Source organism: Podarcis filfolensis (assembly GCF_964270895.1).
Source record: "Podarcis filfolensis genome assembly, chromosome: 1".
Lineage (NCBI taxonomy): Eukaryota > Metazoa > Chordata > Lepidosauria > Squamata > Lacertidae > Podarcis > Podarcis filfolensis.
In genome coordinates, this window is record NC_139604.1 from 79,182,035 (window position 1) to 79,202,203 (window position 20,169).

At 39.9% G+C, this 20,169-nt stretch overlaps 1 protein-coding gene across 7 annotated transcripts in view; it reads right to left on the reverse strand.

Moving 5' to 3' along the window:
* The window catches only part of SHANK2 (SH3 and multiple ankyrin repeat domains 2), a 338,706-nt gene that overhangs the window by 251,319 nt on the left and 67,218 nt on the right, over positions 1-20,169 (reverse strand). For all 7 annotated transcript variants that reach the window (XM_083601126.1, XM_083601124.1, XM_083601130.1 and 4 more), the window contains exons 8-9: positions 19,567-19,683; positions 13,869-13,946 (exon numbers count right to left, since the gene is read on the reverse strand). In XM_083601126.1, coding sequence (XP_083457252.1) covers positions 13,869-13,946; positions 19,567-19,683 — 195 coding nt within the window. The remainder of the gene's footprint in view (positions 1-13,868; positions 13,947-19,566; positions 19,684-20,169) is intronic.

The following is a 20,169-nucleotide window of genomic DNA, read 5'->3' on the forward strand; positions in this document are numbered from 1 at the left end:
CCTTCCTCTACCTCACTGCTGAAAATTTATTCAAGGTACTCTTAACTGATCGTCACTTTTTAACTATGATATCTAGCAAAAGAAGAGCATTGCCTTCGCAATTCTAAGAAACAAAACTTGTCATGTTCAAGAGTTAAACGCTCTATTTTATATATGTACCATTTCCTGCAGTACTGTGCAGTTAATTCGCAGATAAACATCATATGGTGTGCTAAGGTACAGAGAGAATGAGTGATTTGGCAATACCCACTGCAACTGACATTGTTATGATTCTCTCCACGGTAATAGTTTTATACATGTAGCGAAGCTAAATAGGACTCTTTTCCACAAATACATTCATTAACCTCAATAAGATAAGCAGCCAATCAGTGTAAGTATCTCTGAACCTGCCCTTTAGCAATGAATGTGCCATAATTTTAAGAAATATATGATTATTTTTTGTGGGCTGCAAGCTCTCTGTAGCAATGGAGCTTGGAAAAATAAACATCTGTCTTAATTCAGACTGTTTCTGGCAGGCTCCATTCATGTAAGGTCAAGTACTGTAATGTTCATTTAGAGATAAGGGGTATGGGCTCATCATCAACTTATGCTCATCCAATGACAACAATTTATTTTAAGCAACACAAACTCTCAGTCTTAACACTCAGAACTCAAACATTGAAGAGTTGCAGCTATTAAATCTAAGACACATTTTTTAAATGACAGAATATTTGATGTGAAGCAGTAAATCTCCTCCACACAAAAAAGGTAAATATGTTTTATAGCTCCAGAGAGAGACATTTTCATTAATACTGCTCAAGCATTAAAATGGAAGAACAGTAACAGCTCCCTCCTGATCTTGACAGCAGCTCATTTCCAAAGGAACCGTCAGTCTCAGCTCAATTTATCTGAATGTGGCTGAAACATGGTGTCAAGGTGTAACAGCAAAAAAGGAAAAATATTTCCACACTTTATGACAAAACATTAAAAAGCACTATGCATAATAAAAAATGCAATACTTTAACACAATCAGTTCACTGCCTGTGGAAAAGCCTTGGAAAAGCTGGCATTCTTTTGTAATTTAATTATGTCTCGAATATTAGGAGCCTGCAGCCAAATAATTGGCTACTTAGATTTCATTAAAGCTCTTAAAACTCCATACAGTGGTACCTCTGGATACGAACGGGATCCGTTCCGGAGCCCCGTTCTCATGCAGAAGCAAATGCAACCCACGTCTGCAAGTGCATGGCTCATGATTTGCCGCTTCCGTGCATGCGCGTGATGTCATTTTGACCATCTGCTCATGCGCAAGCGGTGAAACCCAGAAGTAATGCGTTCCGCTACTTCCGGGTCATCGCTGAACACAACCTGAAAGCGCTCAACCTGAAGCACATTTAACTCAAAGTATTCTTCGGACGGCGCCGGCTCCCGGCCTCTTAAGCGAGATGAGCACGCAACCCTAGAGTCGGACACGACTGGCCCGTACGGGCAGGGGTACCTTTACCTTTACCTTTTATGACTGTATTTCCACCTATAGTTTTCAGCCCACTCCTTACCTGGTCCACTTCATTAAGCAACTCTGCCCTTGGCCTTTTAAGGATTCCAATTTCCTCACATGCCCCATAACCCCGCTGCATACAGGTCCTCTCGACCTTAAACACCATGCAGCTTCTTCAGAGCCCTCCCTTTCAATTCATCCATATTTGAGCTCCTCTGCCTTTTTATTCAAGCCTCCTCCTTTTGCCTACTTGTCCTTTAGGTCCATGTTTTCTCAATTAACATGTGAGGAGGCCATACCTCTCCATTCTGATGGACCTGCTGGATGTTGACTTTAACATACAAATCCCTAAATTACTTAGGACCCAATTACTTGACAAAACACTTATCTCCCTACCTGCAAGGTTGGATCCTGTAATATGCAAGTCCCGTGGTCATATTGGCAAGCATACCTTGATACGTGATGGAATGGGATAGGACCTTCTTTTGGTAAGCCCGTTTGTGGAACTCCTTGCCTATGCTATCCCTCATTGATGGCTTTTAAAGGACGGCTAAAAAACCTTATTCATACAGGCATTGAGGAGAGGGCTGTGTGTTGGTCTGGCTATCTTTTATGCTGCTGCTATTATTTTTTATTATTAACTTAATGTGATTTAATTGTGTTTGACTTAATTCTAATGGGTCTATTGTGTGCATTTACCACCTTGGGAACCTACAGGATGAGATACTGTTTATAATTATAAACAAATGTTGCTGAACTTTCATGAATCCTGACTTTTGGCCATGCTGGCTGAGGCTGTTGAGAGCTAGAGTCCAGCAACCTTTGAATTAATTCCAAGTAATTTCAGTCCAAGAGAAGAGCTGTTTTTGCCTGACAGAAAGATCAAGTAGTTTTATCTTGTTTTTCTATGGCTTCAATTGAACTACCCTGGGGAGGTAGGGAGTGGATGAAGTATTAGGGTTGACCAATGGCAAAACCTGCTTCTCATTCCAGATATTAGGGCGCCATCGTAATGGCACTTTTCAGTACCACACATGCGCCACACCATTGTGGGATTATTGCTAGCATTCCAGAATCCCAAAAGACTTCTGTGGATCATTCACACCTGTGCTTACATTGTGTAAAAAAAGCGGGGGCAAAGTGTGGAAAAGGATAACTGGTGGTAGAAGAACTCTGCTACTTGGAGCAGGGGGCGGGGGGACAATTCATCTCCATCACAATTCTTCCTGGTTCTATTCTAATTTTTATTCTCATGGGCAATAAAGTTGCATGAAATTATGCAGAAGTTTATTTTATGATAAAAACATTTTTTTTCCTTTGAGGCATGAGAAAGCAGAGTAAGCATATTTCTGTACTGTATGGTTTAATAAAGTCTAAAACCTGCTAAGACCCAGCTGTATGCAATTGTACTGTGTATTGTAAAACGAGCTCAATGCCATGGGTGCTGATTATAATAATACAGTAGAATGCCACAAATCTTAAGTGGTATCCATTATCAGATCTCTTGTAAGAAGAACAATTTCAAGATACAAATTGGGTATTGTCTGGTGATCACTGAAATCATTCTGTGTTTCAAATCTCTGTAGCTGCTGTAGAAGAAGTCAAAGTAAAATAAACCCATCTAGTAGTGCAGCCTTCCATAATTCCATATCATTTTAATGCCAATGTATGCATGTTTGATGCATGAAAATAAATAACACATACCTATGGCTCAATTCTTTTGGAAAATATAATTCTTCGTAATATAAAAATGTTCTTAAATTCAGGATCCCCCCCATATTAGAGCTAAAATATTACACAAGAGCATGATGCCCCATTTCTAGGGTGAAGGGTAAGGAAGCACATGATGAGATTCCATACAGCTTTGCTTTGAGTGACCAGATAGGCCTAGAGTACTGTACTTTTTAAATCACAGGGTGATCATATCTTGGCTTCATAAAATTTAAGAGATGAATGAGGCTTGCGGCCATGTATGCAGCCTCTTCACTCTTTTGCTTCACATGAACCCAGTAAGTATTTCATTAACTATACTTTCCCATTTCATACAGACCAGGAAAGTATGGTTAATCCATTCAGAAGAAGCCAGTACAAACAAATGGTTTGATGAAACAGGAAAATTTAGTTTAAAAAAAAATACTTTCTGGATTGTTTTGTTCAGATGATTTGAACCAACACACTCACCAGGTTCACACATAAAGTTAAGCCAAACCATGGCCTAGAACAAATGCAAGTGTTCCCAGAGAGATCATGATTGCTATATTCCTCCCCTGGTCCTGCCACTACTGGGTTAATAATAATAATAATAATAATAATAATAATAATAATAATAAATTTTATTTATATCCCGCCCTCCCCAGCCGAAGCCGGGCTCAGAGCGGCTAACAACAGTAAAATGATAAAACATTCTAAAATCATTTCATTATAAAATTAATTCAAATCAGATTAATGGCAACCATTGGGCTAGAGTTCTGTGAGGACTGCCAAAGGAGGGAGTCAGGCTGTGCCCTGGCCAAAGGCCTGGTGGAACAGCTCTGTATTGCAGGCCCTGCGGAAAGATGTCAAGTCCCGCAGGGCCCTAGTCTTTTGTGACAGAGCGTTCCACCAGATCGGAGCCACAGCCAAAAAAGCCCTGGCCCTGGTTGAGGCCAGCCTAACCTCTCTGTTGCCTGGGACCTCCAAGATGTTTTTGTTTGAAGACCGTAAGTTCCTCTGTGGGACATACCAGGAGAGGCAGTCCTGTAGGTTAAGTCAGGGGTTAAGTCATGGTTTGACTTGGTATGTCATCCCAACCTTGGTTGATGGTTTGTCTGCAATATGCAGATCATGAGCCCCTAGAGTAAGTAGCAGGGGAGAAGCACATAAACTGCAATCTCCTCTCTGAAAACGCAAGGCATTCACACTACCATGGTTTAGCTTAGTGTTATATATGAACTGAGGCAGTATGTAGCACAGGGAATTTTAGCAGGTACAGTTTGTCACATAGAGAAGTGAAAAGCTGTGCCTATTCCTCAGCTGCCCTGCTCTTAAAGGTACACGAGTCCTGTACTCTGTGTCTCAGGACACCCTACCGATTATGATGCCAAGTTTGTCTTGATTTTTGGTTAAAGAATAAATGCAGCAAACAGGACCCGGAGGCCTATTTATATTCCTCATGACAGAATTTCCAAACAAAATGAAAAAACACAATCATCCTGTCCAACAGTGGATAGGATAGATTGTGGATAATAAATAAATAAGTAAATAAAATTTATTATTTATACCCTGCCCATCTGGCTGGGTTTCCCCAGCCACTCTGGGCGGCTCCCAACAGAATTAAAAGCACAATAAATAGAACATCAAACAGTAAAAACTTCCCTAAACAGGGCTGCCTTCAGATGTCTTCTAAAAGTCAGATATCTTGACATCTGATAGGAGGGCGTTCCACAGGGCAGGCACCACCACCGATAAGGCCCTCTGCCTGGTTCCCTGTAACCTCACTTCTTGCAGAGAGGGAACTACCAGAAGGTCTTCAGAGCTGGACCTCAGTGTCTAGGCTGAATGATGGGGGCGGAGATGCTCCTTTAGGTATACTGGGCCGAGGCAGTTTATGTCTTTAAAGGTCAGCACCAATACTTTGAGTTGTGCTCAGAAACACTTCTAATTCATGTAAACCTAGGCCTGACCAAGTTAAAAGACCACAACCCCATACAATGTGGTATAATAAAATGTCAGGCAAAATATATTTTGATAAAGGTTTCATTCATAGGGAATGTGAAGTTATTCAAGATAAATGACAGTATCATTTAAAAGTAGCGCCTCAGAAATTCAATGGGGAGTGAGTTTTATGAATTGTGTGATAGATGATAGATAGATAGATAGATATAAAATCACTATATACCGTGAAAGTTAAGGACATGTAGAATGGTGGTATGTTAAACCTAGTACTAAACAGTAATCTCTGGCTGGTTTCCATTGAACTCCAGAATTTGTGGAGGCGGTTCAGATTACTGAACAGATGATAAAAGACAAGGATGATTGGTTACATGAAAACTTTTTGCAATTATTTCCTAAGTATCTGGATGCATTTCAAACTTATTTCCAACCTGACCTTTGAGCATTAACTGCCTCAGACCTGCTGGAACTCTGCCAGAAAAAGGACAGCAGGAATGTGACCCTGTTAAAACTCCTGGACCTTTCATTGGCTTGCAATACAGGGGACTATGGTATTCTTCTAGACCACCTTTCTTGTTTAGATGTTGGAACTCGGTTTTTGCAGTGGTTCTGCTTCTTTTTGGGCCACAGATTCCAGAAGTTGGTGCTGGGAGGTTGCTTTTCCTGATTCTAAAAGTTGTACTATATAGTTTCTCAATGGTTCAATTCTATCTCCCAGTCTCTTTGACATATACATAAAAGCACCGGATACCAGAGAAGCCAATGCAACATGGAGGAGTCTATGTTATGGGTGCTCCTCACACCTCCTACTTCCAAAAACCAGGGCAATGCTGGTATAGGGGGAAGGCTGGGCTCCTGCTACATAGCTCAGGATGTTTGATGTTTCCTTGATGGTTCAGGAAGCTGTCAAGCTGCAGCAGTTCCAGTGCCATTAAGGTAACATAAGAAGGGGGCCTAAATGACAAAGACCCTCTTTTAAGGGTTCAGATTCACAGTGTTTGCGAATAACACCATGACATTCTCCAAGCCTCCTTTTCCAGGCTGAGCAACCCTAGCAGAGCCAGACAGTGTTACCAAGTTAAATTATGACAAACCTGCTTGTGAGGTTCATGTAATTTCATAAGCCAAACTTTCATTTCAGAAATAAAAGTTCAACTTGCATTTGTTAATCTCGTATCTTTATCTGTATCTTATTGTGTACATGAACTTCTAGACTATGTTAATTCAAAATACATACCTAGTTTCACTTGACACAATCTTATAAGGAAAGCAACTAACATTTGCTCAACCCATTTACTACCTTAAAAATATTTGTTGATGTAAGATTGTTAGACTTAGCTTCTATCTACATTTCAAAACAGCAATTTTGGACTACTAAAGGCTAAAATCTTCACTTGTAAAATATTTTGCAAACAGAATAATTATTGTTTGGTTTGTATTATCAATTACATGCTTGATTCTCAGATATTTCTTGTTTGTTTTACTTAAAGATGCCATTAATATATTATGTCAGTTGCTAATGGCATCTTTAAGTAAAACAAACAAGAAATATCTGAGAATCAAGCATGTAATTGATAATTACATTTTTCTTAAGTGGCAACTATATGTAAAAGTGTTTGCAAAGTTGCCCCACAGTATTCAAAACAAGAGTATTCTACAATTTTGTCCTCATACATTAATTTATACAGATTTTGGTTATGAAGGGCAAATATAATAACATTTATATTCTGGTCCAGAATATCTCACTGTTGTTGAGCAACACTACTTTGCATCTTCAACGCTAAACAGCCTGCTTCACCATGCAAAATTTGCTCTTCAAACAGTCCAATTACATCATTGCAAATACACACACAGTTTATATACAGTTATTATAAACAGTTTTAAAATATTTGACTTGGCGTGGTCATGTAACTTTGCACATGCTTATTATGCAGAGGAATGAAAAGTATTAGCAATTTGATTAACATCAAGTGTCAGAGGCACAGTTTACATAATCACCCTTCCCCCAATCAAATTATTTCTGCTGTGCAGTTCTAATTCTCTTGCTTGATCTGTTCTCTTGCTGAGCATTACCTTTTGGATGCTTTCAACAGGCTATCTGGCTGAATGTAATTTCATCTTCTGTCCTTGATAATACAGACCACGCTAGCGTTATCTTCCTTTTACTGGTCTTTTGAGTGTGATTTTTCTTCCACCACTGAAATTTTTCAGCCAGAATGCATGCTGATACTGTTCTAAAATTTAGCAGCACATGTGGTACACTGTGCCCAGAAATTCTCCTAGCAACTCTGGCATAGCGTCTAACATTTTCTTTCTTCAAGCTATGATTCATGGTGCCATCTGTAGTCAGATATTGACAGGCAGTAGTCTTAGAATAGCTATTATACATTTGCTCAACAACTAGTTTTAGCAACTGCAAATATAAATCATGGGGAAAGTCCAACACTTATTTATTAAATGATTTTACATTTGCTGAAACATCGTAATATCATTGCAATGCCTTTTCACTATTCAGTTCTGTAAGGATAAACACAAACTGTATTTCAGCAATGTACAAAGGCAATGCTGAAATATAATTACTTTTACATGAGATCCAAAAGCCATCTTCTCTGAGGGTCAAAATAAATATGACCTTAATGATGTAGATCCGCCTTAGATAGCAAATTTCACATTTATAATGCAGGATTTCTGATCCAGATCAGAACCCTAGCATGGGCATAAGGCATCTTTAAACCTATGGTTCAAATCCAAAGTAGGCTTCCATCAATCTTCACTGCAAAAACCTCCCCTTTGATTTTTTGGGGGGTTGCAATACAAAATGTAGGCAGGGGAAGGGGAATTTTGGATAAACCACGCCAACCTGTCAGTTACCTGTCAGTTGCAGAGATCTAGGGCTTGTGACAGTTTAAATTATGTTACAATCCTACACTTACTTAATGAGAGCAGGCCTTTGAAATTGTTTCACACAGATCTCAGAAAACTGCATAGATAGAATCAGGCTGCACAAGTAATCCCTTGTGGGTAAGTGGAAACAAAATAAAAAACAAAAGGATATACAGCAACTTATGACAAATATTTATATCGTCCTACTCAATTCTTAAGATTTGGGAGGTTTATGTCTACAGGAAGAGGCGAAAGATAGCATTTAAGCACTTGCCAATAGATGGCAGGTTTTGGTACAGCCTAATCTACATGCAGTGTACCAAGCTCAGATAAATCTCTTGGCAGCTCTACCTATGAGGATCCAAAGGTAGACAACAGTTTGCTTTTTCTATATTTGAACCAGGGTTAACTGTATAACACATTCAATAAATATGTTACATATGCCACTCTCTAATGGTTTGATGATGCAAATATAGCTTTACACATGAAAAACACAGGATTGTATATGCAAGCTGCCATCTTTTATTGCAAAAGTTAAAACCGACAAATATTAATGGTGGGCTATAGTTTGGCTAAGAATTTTAATATTTATTTCCACAGACACATTTCAAATAAATATATTTGAGAGAGTGAGGCTTTAGCTGCAAACATTTCATTATATGCTCCTCTACTTTTTTAAGTCCTTATTCTATTACCCTAAAACACCAAGCTTATGAAATTCTAATGTTTGCTCAATTAAGTAAATATGAAGAACACAGTGGTGCATTCATGTATTCCACTGCCTTTTGATAGCTTAAAATGCCACCTAGAAAACCATTCACAAGAAAGATGCATTCTGAAATCCCTTATGATTTGCTTTTAATAAATTAAATGTAAAAAGGAGCAAATACAGGTGTGTATTTTTCATGGAGAAATCTAGGTCATACTGCAAAGAACTACCAAGGCAAGTGATTATATAACCCCTATTACAACTTACATGACTGAGCACTAATTTTAAAGGAGATTTAATGAAACTAAATAATGCCTGGCTGTTACTCAATATGAAACACAAAAGAGAAAGGCAGCTAATAAGAAAATACAATTTGACTTCAAATTTCTATTGCCCCCTCCCTCTGTTCTTTGAAAAGTATCAACTTTTCTTTGAAAAGTATCAACTTGTTCCCCAACTCCCCCATCCCCCATGCTCCACTTGAAAATTGCTGAGGGTCTTGGTGGACCACACAATGCTTTGTCTGCTTGTCATAGCAATTGTAATGTGCTGTGCAAGAAGCTGTATGGTTTTAACTTATGTTCTTATGAACATGCCACGCACCACAAGGAGTTGGGGAACCCCTGCCATATTCAGTCATGTCCTCCTCACGTGAATACAATATGCATTACTGGGGCTGTGCTTTCAGGTTCCAGCCCCACTTTTGCACTGTTATAAATCACAGGAAGAGCCTATTCAGCAGGCTTTTCCTCTACAGGCATGCCCCGTCCCCAATGTATAGGCTGTGGAAGGGCATAAATAATATCATGTGGCAAGTATGGTGAGTCCTGCAGTTAATCCTGTGAAGGAAAAAGATACTTCTTAGGATTTGAGCCTTTTCCTTGTTTGTGGTTGCGTAAATTCACACTTAGACATTTGGGTCCACAGCAGAAACTAACACTGGGGAAGGTTTCTGGGCATTCTGACCTATAAATTTTGCACAACCTGGAAAATGGTGAGGCTCTGAGCTACTGCCTGCTATTGTTCTATATGGGAGCTAATATTTCTGATACAAATAAATTTCACAAACATCAGACAGTTTATAAATTACACAGTATTGGTCAAAGACCTGAAAAGGAACATGGGGACAATACACAAAATGATGGTTCCATAATTCCTATTCATGCAGTTTGATACTACTGGCAGTAGCCAAGAAAGTGCTCCTACTAGGGCAAGGACTTTTGTCTGTACAATGAAACTTCCCCTCCATCCCCTCTCCTTGTGTGTCCCCCTAAATCTGTTATGGGTGTTCCCCCAATCCTCCAGAGGTGCACAGGCAGAGGAGAGGGAGGAGACATTCCATTGAGCAAGCATAGATCCTTGAGTTAGTAGAAGTACTTCACTGGGTACCACATACTGTGTGTGTTTCCATTCGGTATTAAATCCCAGTGACCTGAGTGGGGATTACTTCTAAGCAAAAAATGCAAATCTAGTTATAATTCTTTGAAACAACTCTTTACACAGCCTTGCAAATTACTGGGTTTTGCAACACCTAAACTAAACCTGTAGTCCTATACAAGGTTGAACTCAATAGGGCCTAGTTCTAATCAGACATGAATCAGATTGTGCCCTGCATTCTGTGATTCTAGAGACACACCTTCTTAAAACATTTGGAAATCCTCAGCATTTTTATGATATATATTTTTTAAACAGTCTGTCATCTTCCCTCCAGGCTGGAGGCAATTTCAATGCCCTTCTATTTACAGCTAATGGAAGAACAAACCCACTTTCATAACCTCACTTCTTCAAAGAAAGTGGAAGCTTTTTATCTAGTATGGTATTTTTCTTCAATTATGAGGATAGTTCTATTTTCCAATTTTCGCTAACCAAGGAAAAATGATCTTATCGCAGACACAGAAACACTGAATAAAATTCTACAGACGGCCTCTCTCTCTCTCTCTCTTCCCTTTTCAAAAAAGGTATTTTAAATTAGAGGTTTTGATACAAACTGAATGCAGTATTTAATAATAGCTAATGAATGGGCACTTGATATGTTGCATAGAGTTCACTGCTACAATGTACTGATTACAGGAGTATCAGTTTAGTATGCAGAACCCCATTAACTCAAGAGGATCCCATGTAATTTTGTGATAGTATAATTTATATCAAATGGGTCAGCAAAACAAAGCAGATAGCAATGAATTGAGGGAGACAGACATAATAAAAAAGAGGTTCATAGCACTGCAAACCAGCCTTTTCAACTTAACTGGCTGATATGCATACCCATCCATCAGCCTTGTTTCTCCCTTCACACTCCTTCCTTTTCATTGCTGTCTCTGCCTCCTATTAGGAAAAAATCAACAAACTGCCCAACAACAAAGTGCCTGAGATTAGATGCTTCCGATTTAAGGTACTTCAAGCCAGTTGCTTTGTTATTTTCCCCAGTTGTAGCAGAATAATGGCTTGGTCTGATACTAGTAAGGTAGATGGGTGGAGCACTGGTGGCAGAGGGACTCAGCAGAGGCAGTTTCACCCGCAATATACCACCGAGTGAAGCAACCATGGCGGTTTGGCCCTCATACCGGTCCTGGGCGATGTATCAATATGTTGTCCAGGCCTAATGAACATAGGGCCAATTCACACAGCAGCTGACCATATGTCCAGTGGGACATAGCCAGTGCACACACATCAAGACATAGGGACAGGACTGGCCTGCATGACCCCACAACCCGCTAACATGTGCTTTTAACATATGAGGTGTTGGTGTGAGCCCCTTTGAGGTACATAATCAGAATGCATTACTGCCCTCAGCCCAACTGTCATTAAGCTAATAGGCCCAGTTATTTTTCCACTTCGTTTCAATTTCTTCTTTCATTCAAGTACAAATTGCCATAATTCCACCTTCAAAGCACAACTTGTCCTTTCACCTGTATGTAACTGCCTTTTCCACAGTGACCGCTGTTTGCCAATTGTTTCTTTTCCAAATGCAATGGCAAAATACTGTATCAATGTGCTGAGGTAACAACAACAAATTTTATCTGTAAACAGCAGAAAGAGGCTCAAAGACAAGGGATACAATCACACATAACATTCAAACAAATCCCCACCAGTGGTTTTATATCCTGGTTGTGAAAGATGCCATCTAAAAGAATTTGAGAGTTGGGTGTCAAACTGCTGTAAACTGTTGCTGTTTTCATTCATTGTTATTAGAATGTTTTATTTGCATTTTATATAAACGACTTTGGGGCTGACTTAAGGCTTTGCCCTGAAATGAAAGTTAGCATATAAGTATTTTAAATTATAATAAACTAACCATTGTTTGCACAAACAAATTTCCCATATACAGGCATAACAAGGATTTGGGGGGAAACCACAAATGGAGGCTTCCAAACTTCTCGCCTGGTACATGAAGGGTGGTAAAAGTGGCAGGGCAGCATGTGAACCCAAGGCACTCTCTCTTAATCAACCATGGTTTGTTGTTATTTCTGAATGCAGTTACTTTAAATCTGAGGACAAACGCCAGCTCCCTTGGCCTGAAAAGCGAGATGAATGCCGCACCCCATAGTTGCCTTTGACTGGACTTAACCGTCCAGGGGCCCTCTACCTTTTTTTAACCTTTTTAACTTTAAATGACCTGTGTGCAAATTCTTTTAAGGAAGCAGGGAGCAACTGTTTGTTTATATGCTTGGGGAGTTCTGAGTGTGCAAACTAAAATGGGCCAAAAGGAAAACTGAGTGGTTCTGTAAGCTTGACAGGGGTCTGTATCCACAATAATGACTCCCACTCTTACAAAAAATGGAGGACTGAAAACACATTCCCATCCCCAGTGACTGGAACAAGGCAAATAAATGCAAAACTATACATTTGCACTAATTGCCTATGAAGATACTGCATTCCGTTTTTATGCTAAGTGAATCAAAACAATCAGGGAGGGAGAGAGTAATTGTAACTGTAATTATAATTATTTTTGTTGTCTATGTGGAAGGGGATGGTGGTTCTGCTTATTGTTTTCTGTTTACTGTTGTTATGAAAACTTAATAAAACTCATTCAATATAGTAAGCTAGAGCATCTAGAGGACTGATAAAATTCAACCCTAGCTGACTACAATGAGTTCATTGGTACATACTCCAAGTTAAGCGGGTAAGAGATTGCAGCCTGGGAAAATGTGTTATGTAGGTGAGCATTAAAAATATTGGTTTGTATTCCACATAGCACTAAGGCTAAGGTTCCTTCAGTGCACGGACTTTCCTTGAGAGACAGAACCTTCTCACCCCATCACCCACCTCCCAAAATCTGTTTTGGGGTTTTCCTCAAAACTTCAGAATAGATTGGGGGATGGTGTAGGGTGCATTGTGAAGGAAGTGGGAAAATACCTGTTGCACTAGCAGGGATCCTTGTGCTGGTTTCTCCTAGTGCAACAGTGGGGAACCATCTAGTTCATGGGCCAATATTGGCCCATTAAGGATGCCGAGTTGGTCCATCAGGCCTTCTTCCCAAACCACGCCCACTCATCAGCTGGCACCACTGGGCAGGAAGACAGGGCTTAATTCTGCATTGCCTGCACCACCCTGTTCCAAGCAGTGAATAGGAGTGTGCAGCCTAAATTGCCAGATTTAATCTTGGTTCGTCATATGTTAATTTGAGATTAAAGCCCTTGGCCTTCTCCTTTAAGTGTAGTGGGAGGGAGATGGAAAGCCCCCCCTCCACAGCCCACTGCCATGCACCCACTTATATGAGAAGCAGAGCAAACTACCATTTGATAAATGGATTCCGACAGCTGGACAGACTTGCCTACTTAACAAATTTAGCCTGATAAGCATCTGACCCATGGAGCCAAAAGGGTTCCCCAACCCTGCTAGCACAACCACTTAGTTGAATACAGCCCATAACCTCCAACCTGCAGTGTGAAGTCATACAGTCCACAGTTCCACCACTTCAGTCTCCTGAGCCTAATCTACATGACTACAGAATTAAATGAGTACATAGTTGAATAACCAACATAAACCATCATAAATTCCCTGAAGATGAATGAGATACAAATATGACAAACAAGTATGTGCAGTAACTTGGTTGTTGCATTCATATTTTTCTTCTCCCAGGTAGAAAATGCATCAACAACTGTCAATGGTACTAATATGCAAGTTCTCCTGCATCCCCCCCTTTTTTACCTGAAATGAAGATTGACTATTATAGTTCTTCAACTCCTTGTTAGCTCCCCGTAACAACAAAACTCTTGCACAGCTGTCCTGTAAATAAAGCACAGAATTTGTTACAACCTTGTAATCAAGTTACACTGCTGGTATTCAATACACAAATAGAGCCAAACTAGTCATGATGCTAAGTGTGCACTATTCTTTTAAGAGCTTAACAGCTACCAGTGGGAGGCAATTTTCATCAAGAGTATGGCACAAGGTTTAAACCTTTCCACCTATGCCTTGCTTCAGACCAGGCTTCCTCAACCTCAGCCCTCCAGATGTTTTGAGACTACAATTCCCAGCATTCCTGACCACTGGTCCTGCTAGCATACTGGAAGAGTGTACTCCAAATACAATCAGTTCCAAAATTAAGAGATATTTTAGACATACCAAAGAAAAGAAAGATATCTGCTTAGATGGGTTTTTTTTAAAGAATTGAAGCAATAATTAATGAAGAAGCAGATGCTCTAACAGATGTTATATGAGTTATAACAGGCCTCATTACTTGTGTATTTCTAAGGCAGTGCAGCATTAGAATCACTATGCCTATAATGTTGAAGTTTTATTAAAAATAACCTAAAGCTTTGTTTGTTGTAAGTTTTTGAGTATCAAACCTTTGGTATTAACAAATCCAATCAAGAGAGTCTAATGTGACACAAGTATTTGTTGTTTAGATGCCACATGAAACTACCACAGATTTATGGCTATAAAAAGGCAGCAATTTCATCCATTAATTCACAGTGTCCACTCTAATTATACAAAACAAATTACCAAACTGGTTTCCTGCCAAGCCTATAGGCCAGGTGACCAGGATGAACAAACCAACAACTTCATAGCCCTTATATTCAACAGCTGTTCTTCAGTCTGAACAATCTATAGCCAAATGAAGTCATTTGACTCCCTCCTCCTTTCACCCTGCTTACCTCTACCTTGTCTGCTTGTCTTGTGTGTTTACTGGCTCTCCACCTTGTCCTGCTTCTCTCTGTCTTGCCATCACTGCTTTGCCCACAGACCACCACTATGCTTTTGGCATTTCACCCAATCCTAGAATCACCAAGTGCTTGCCACATCCATCAGTACCACACCACGCTGGTCTAGGGGTTGAGGCTATTACTACTGTCTATAAGTACACCTCCCCTTAACCAGGAAGCCTCTTGACCTTTGAATGGGCTTAGAGGGTCTGTAGCCAGAGAGACAGATCAGGAATGCTGCTGGTCTATTGATCACTCTGTTGCCTGGTCAACATATATTGTTGGAGGACCCTAACATGATAATCCTGGGTGACTTCAATATCCATGTGGAGGCTGCTGTCAGGCTAGCTCGAGACTTCATGGCCTCCATGACAAACACGGTTCTCTCTCAGATGGTCATCTTGATGTAGTGATATGAGGGATGGACCAAAGATAGGGGGAGTGCAATCCATTCCCATGTCACAGTCGGACCATTATCTGGTTAAGTCTGGACAGACAATGGCAGTAGAGAAAGCTGGTGATCCTGTTGAAGCCCTCATCTCGCTATGGAATGGCAAGATTAAACAGGTGGTTGACACAATTGCTCCTGAGCATTCTCTCCAACATTTCAGAGCATCTGAGGAGCTCTGGACTATGAAAGAGGCCAGAAGAAGACTCGAGTGCAGGTGACACAAACACTTTGGAACTCCCTGCCTATTGAGATCAAGCAGGCACCTTCACTGTACTCTTTTCGGCACCTGCTAAAAACATTCCTGTTTAGACAAGTCTACCCAGATGCTTAGAAAATTGAGGTAATCTTAATCTATTTTTCTTTTTCTTTTGTATACTTTAAAGTAGAGTTATAATTTTTTTCTTGGTGTTACTGTTGTTTTATCTTTTGTAAACTGCTTTGAGACTTTTTACAATCAAGCGGTGCATAAATTTTATGAAATAATAAATAAATAAATAATCCATCATTGCTATGGTAGCTTAGCCTTGTCATGGCTCAGAGATGCTTTAAAACAGGCATCCCCAACCTGCGGCCCTCCAGATGTTTTTGGCCTACAACTCCCATGATCCCTAGCAAACAGAACCAGTGGTCAGGGGTGATGGGAACTGTAGTCCAAAACATCTGGAAGGCCGAAGGTTGGGGATGCCTGCTTTAAGGACTCCACACTACATGAAAATATTCTTCACTGAAACCAAGAGTTCTCCCATTCAAACAGATATACTGAGAACCTAAGTTTCAGAGATGGTGAAAGGTGGTCCTTACAGTCTATATCTTCCTATGGAAGGCAAAGGTGGAAATGATCCACTGCAATGCACCTGCACACTGCTGAAAAGCATTTTTTTAAAAAAAAAACCAATTGGAGATCTGCCAAAAGTCAATACATGCAGAGTTGTATGAATGTTACTAATCTGAACAAAACTTCATGGTGTGTGTATGGTCCATGGGTATGGTCTGATGGCACAGGTATGGTCATGCAGTCACCTTGCTGAAGTTACAAGGTCTAGAAATCACATGCACATTGCCTTGGATTTTGTGACAGGAGAAATGTGGGATAGAGATGTAAGAAAATAAAGTATGTGCTGTATTCACTGCTAAGTCAGCATGCACAGCTGCTGCCATAAAACCTGTCTCCCACTAATTACTATAAAATGCATTATTGACATTTGCAAAGGGCACCAAATTAAAAATGGCAGCTTTATGTTTCCACTCCAGATTGAGGAAGGGGGAATTTTCATTAGGATAACAATATGGGAGGAGACTTAAATCCCCTTCCTCCAGAGACACAGTCCCAGTCAGATTAAACCACATCGACTCCCACTGCTGCCACTATTCAGCTTCATAAAAACAGCAGAATGTCCAATCACATTTTCCTGTGTCATGCCTAATGTGGCCCTAAAAGCAAACACGAAATGTAACATTAAAACTTTAAAAGGTTCATCAAAACAAAAGTACATCCCTTTGCTCTCACAGACAAAGAAAAATCTGCAGCAACAGATCACTGACCCACTTTCAAGACTGCAGTTAGAGTTCTGTTGCAAGTCCCGCTTACTTGCAGAGTTTTACGTTTAGAGATGCCAAGATAGCAAAACTACTGCGTAAACCAGCAGCTTTGTTGTTGTCATTGTTCTTAGTGAGGGAGAGGAGATGTGTCTGGGAGGAGAGAAGCTGAGGAGAGCAGGGGGGCAATCACAGTAGTTCAAAATAAGGGGAGGTATGGTGGGCAGGCCAGGTAAGGGACACACGATACAGACAGCTGATGACTGTTCCATGTGCCACCCCTTCCTCCAACCTGGGGAGTTGCAGTTGTCCTATCAGCCAGCCACTGGGTCTGCAGCAGCTGTTGCTGAATGCCAGGTCGGCTCTGAATAAGACCTCCCTCATCCATGATCTGATTATGGATAAGGAAGCCCATCTGGTCTGCATCACTGAGACCTGAGTGGCTGAGCAGGGTGGAGTTGGTCTCACCCAGCTATGTCCACCCTGTGATCATCATCTGAGGCCCTTCTTCGTGTGCCTCCTCTGCCAGGGAAGGGAGTTGTTTGATAAAGGTACATATTCATATTAATAAGAGTTCAGGTTTTTCAGATAACTATTGCACTCAGTAGTTGAAAACAAAGGACTGTCATCCCAGCTTAGAGAAGAAAAGGCACTTAAACTTCAGGGAACGTTAATATACAACATTAAGGGCCCAAATGCACATTTTGTTAGACATGTTTTCACATCTGTGTGGTGTGATAAAAACTGCAGTGTGGGTAGTGGGTTGGGGAGGTATACGTAACCCTTTCCTTGTGCCACAGAACCAACAAAAACCCCCACACCCTACCTCAAGGCCCAGGACAGAAGTTGCTGCTGGCACCAGATGAGTAGAGCAAAAACTAGTGGTATGAAACTGCTTCTTTTAATTTGTGAAATTCATTAATTGTATTCCATTTAAGCTTCTTGTTCATCCTACATAAAACAGTGCTTGGCATCTGTATATTAATTAAAAGTGGAAGAATTGGCCAGGCTATGTTTTCAACTGCCCCCATTTATCTTCCAACAACTGATAGGCAAAAATAGCTACATTTCTGATGCATTACTCAAGGATGCCATTCACAGAGCAGCATGAAAGAGTTGCTTCCTAGGGGTGCTAGCAACAAGCCTGCCAGAACTTCTGAAATGTTATCTTCAAACATATGCTTTCTGGTGTCAAATAAAGTACATATTTGTGTTTAGATGTCATAGAATAATACAGCACATTAAAACTCACTTCCAAATATTAAGAGTTTAAAAATATATCCTACACAGGCGGAATTGTAAAATTTTCTAGCTATGTAAGTCAGATAAGACACCACTCAAACCAAATAACTTAATAGAATTAAACACACCACTGACCACCTAAGAGTTTGTTAGTTGTTAATGGTTTGGAAAATATAAGCATAGTTATAACTGACTTTCACTTCCCTTTTCAAAATATATGAAATATTATTGCAGGAGCCATGTGAGTTAGCCAGCATAATATGTATATGTATATAATGTATACAGTATATAATTATATACTGCATCATTGTTAATTATATGTATAATATAATGATGTTATGGCTGGTGTCCAATGAAGTATGTCCGCTAGCACAATAATTTCCACTTGCGGAATTGAACTTCCCCTTCCTCTCCTCTCCCTACGTCTCCTCCCCAAATCTGCTCCAGATGGTTGCGGGGAAACCCAGAACAAGTTTAGCGGATATGTGGGCAGAACTGAGGGATGGGGTGTTCCATTTCACAGTGAAAATTACTTATGCTAACCAAAGTACTTTGCTGGATACTTCTAAACATCCCAGCAGTGTAGCTTCCAGGTAGCTGAGTGACTGAGAGCAATGCCACAGCCCTCCTGAGGAGTGTTTTTGGCCATGCCCCACCTAAGCATCTCTAAAATTCTGATGCTCCACCCATAACATATAATTCTTATTATGCAAAAAGTGAACTCCTATTTACATGGAGGAAGCCTAAAAGGCCATTAATTTGGTGTAACTCATTCTCAAATTGCCCCCTTAAAAATCAAATTTCCCCCGTGGCAATTCTTTTCTCTTTATTGAATGAATTTGGTTTCAGGACAATCTGTATTGCACTTGAATATGATTTTGGAATTGCAGACATTATTTAAAGAAACGGACACTTGGTGGAATATAAATGTATTATTTTTACATTTTGTTTTTAGGAAGTTATATATAATTGCCTACAGAATTGTGTGAGCTGCATCAGGGAGCAAAGCCAGGGTGGCCAAGTTAAGGCCAGTTCAGTCATAGCTGCAGTGCCCTTAAAAGTTTACAATTTTTAAAGAGTTAAAGGCAAAGTATCAGAAAGGGAATACATACTGTTCAATGCCAGCTTGCTGTAATGGTTGGAGTGTTGGATTAAACCAGGGGAACCCAGGTGCAAATCCTCACTCAGCCATAAAGCTAACTAGATGATCTAGGGCAAGTCAGGCTCTCTCAGCCTAGCCTACCTCACAGGGTTATTGTGAGGGTGAAAGGGAAAGAGATAACTGCCTTGAGCTTTTCTGGAAGAAAAGTGGAATATTAAAAATGTAAATTATAATTAATACCAGGGAATGGAAATCACTGAATTTTGATCCTTGCAAGGTTTTTTAAAAAATATATCTAGGAATGATTTCTGTTACCTGCTTCATTTCAGTAAGTTATATAAGAACAACAACGAAACTATAACAACTAACCTGGTTGTAAAGTGCACAGATATGTAACGCTGTGTTTCCAGAGGCATTTTGTGCTCCCATATCAGCTCCATAAAACAGAAAATGTTCTAAATGCTGGACATGCCCATATCGACAAGCCTATGGACATAAAAGGTTCATATTTTAATTATGAGATCTACATTTTTAACATAATTCATTTCACTTATACACTTCTTGGAAAGGTATTCTGAAGTTTTGAGAACATATTACTATATACAGTGAGGTGTATAGTATTACCAAGTGTGTTGTAAGCTGAGACTCCAAAATGCAGTGGTCATCCGCTGCCATTCCAACAAGTCCACATTTTTAGAAGTTGTGTACGGCTTGGCGGTGAAGTATCTACTTCAGTAGAGTTTCAACAGCAATACCATACACACTTTTAACATAGAATTGCTTTTAAAAAATTCTAGAATAATGATCCTAACCAGGGAAGCTTGTGATAGCACGATCCTTTTGAAGTAGCAGGTTGTAATAAAGCTCTTTTACTCTAATTTTCCAAAAATTGTCAAGCCAGAAGACAGGGGGGGAAATGTACGTTAATATCCTACAATATTACTAGGTTACACTGAAATAAAATGTTAGCTT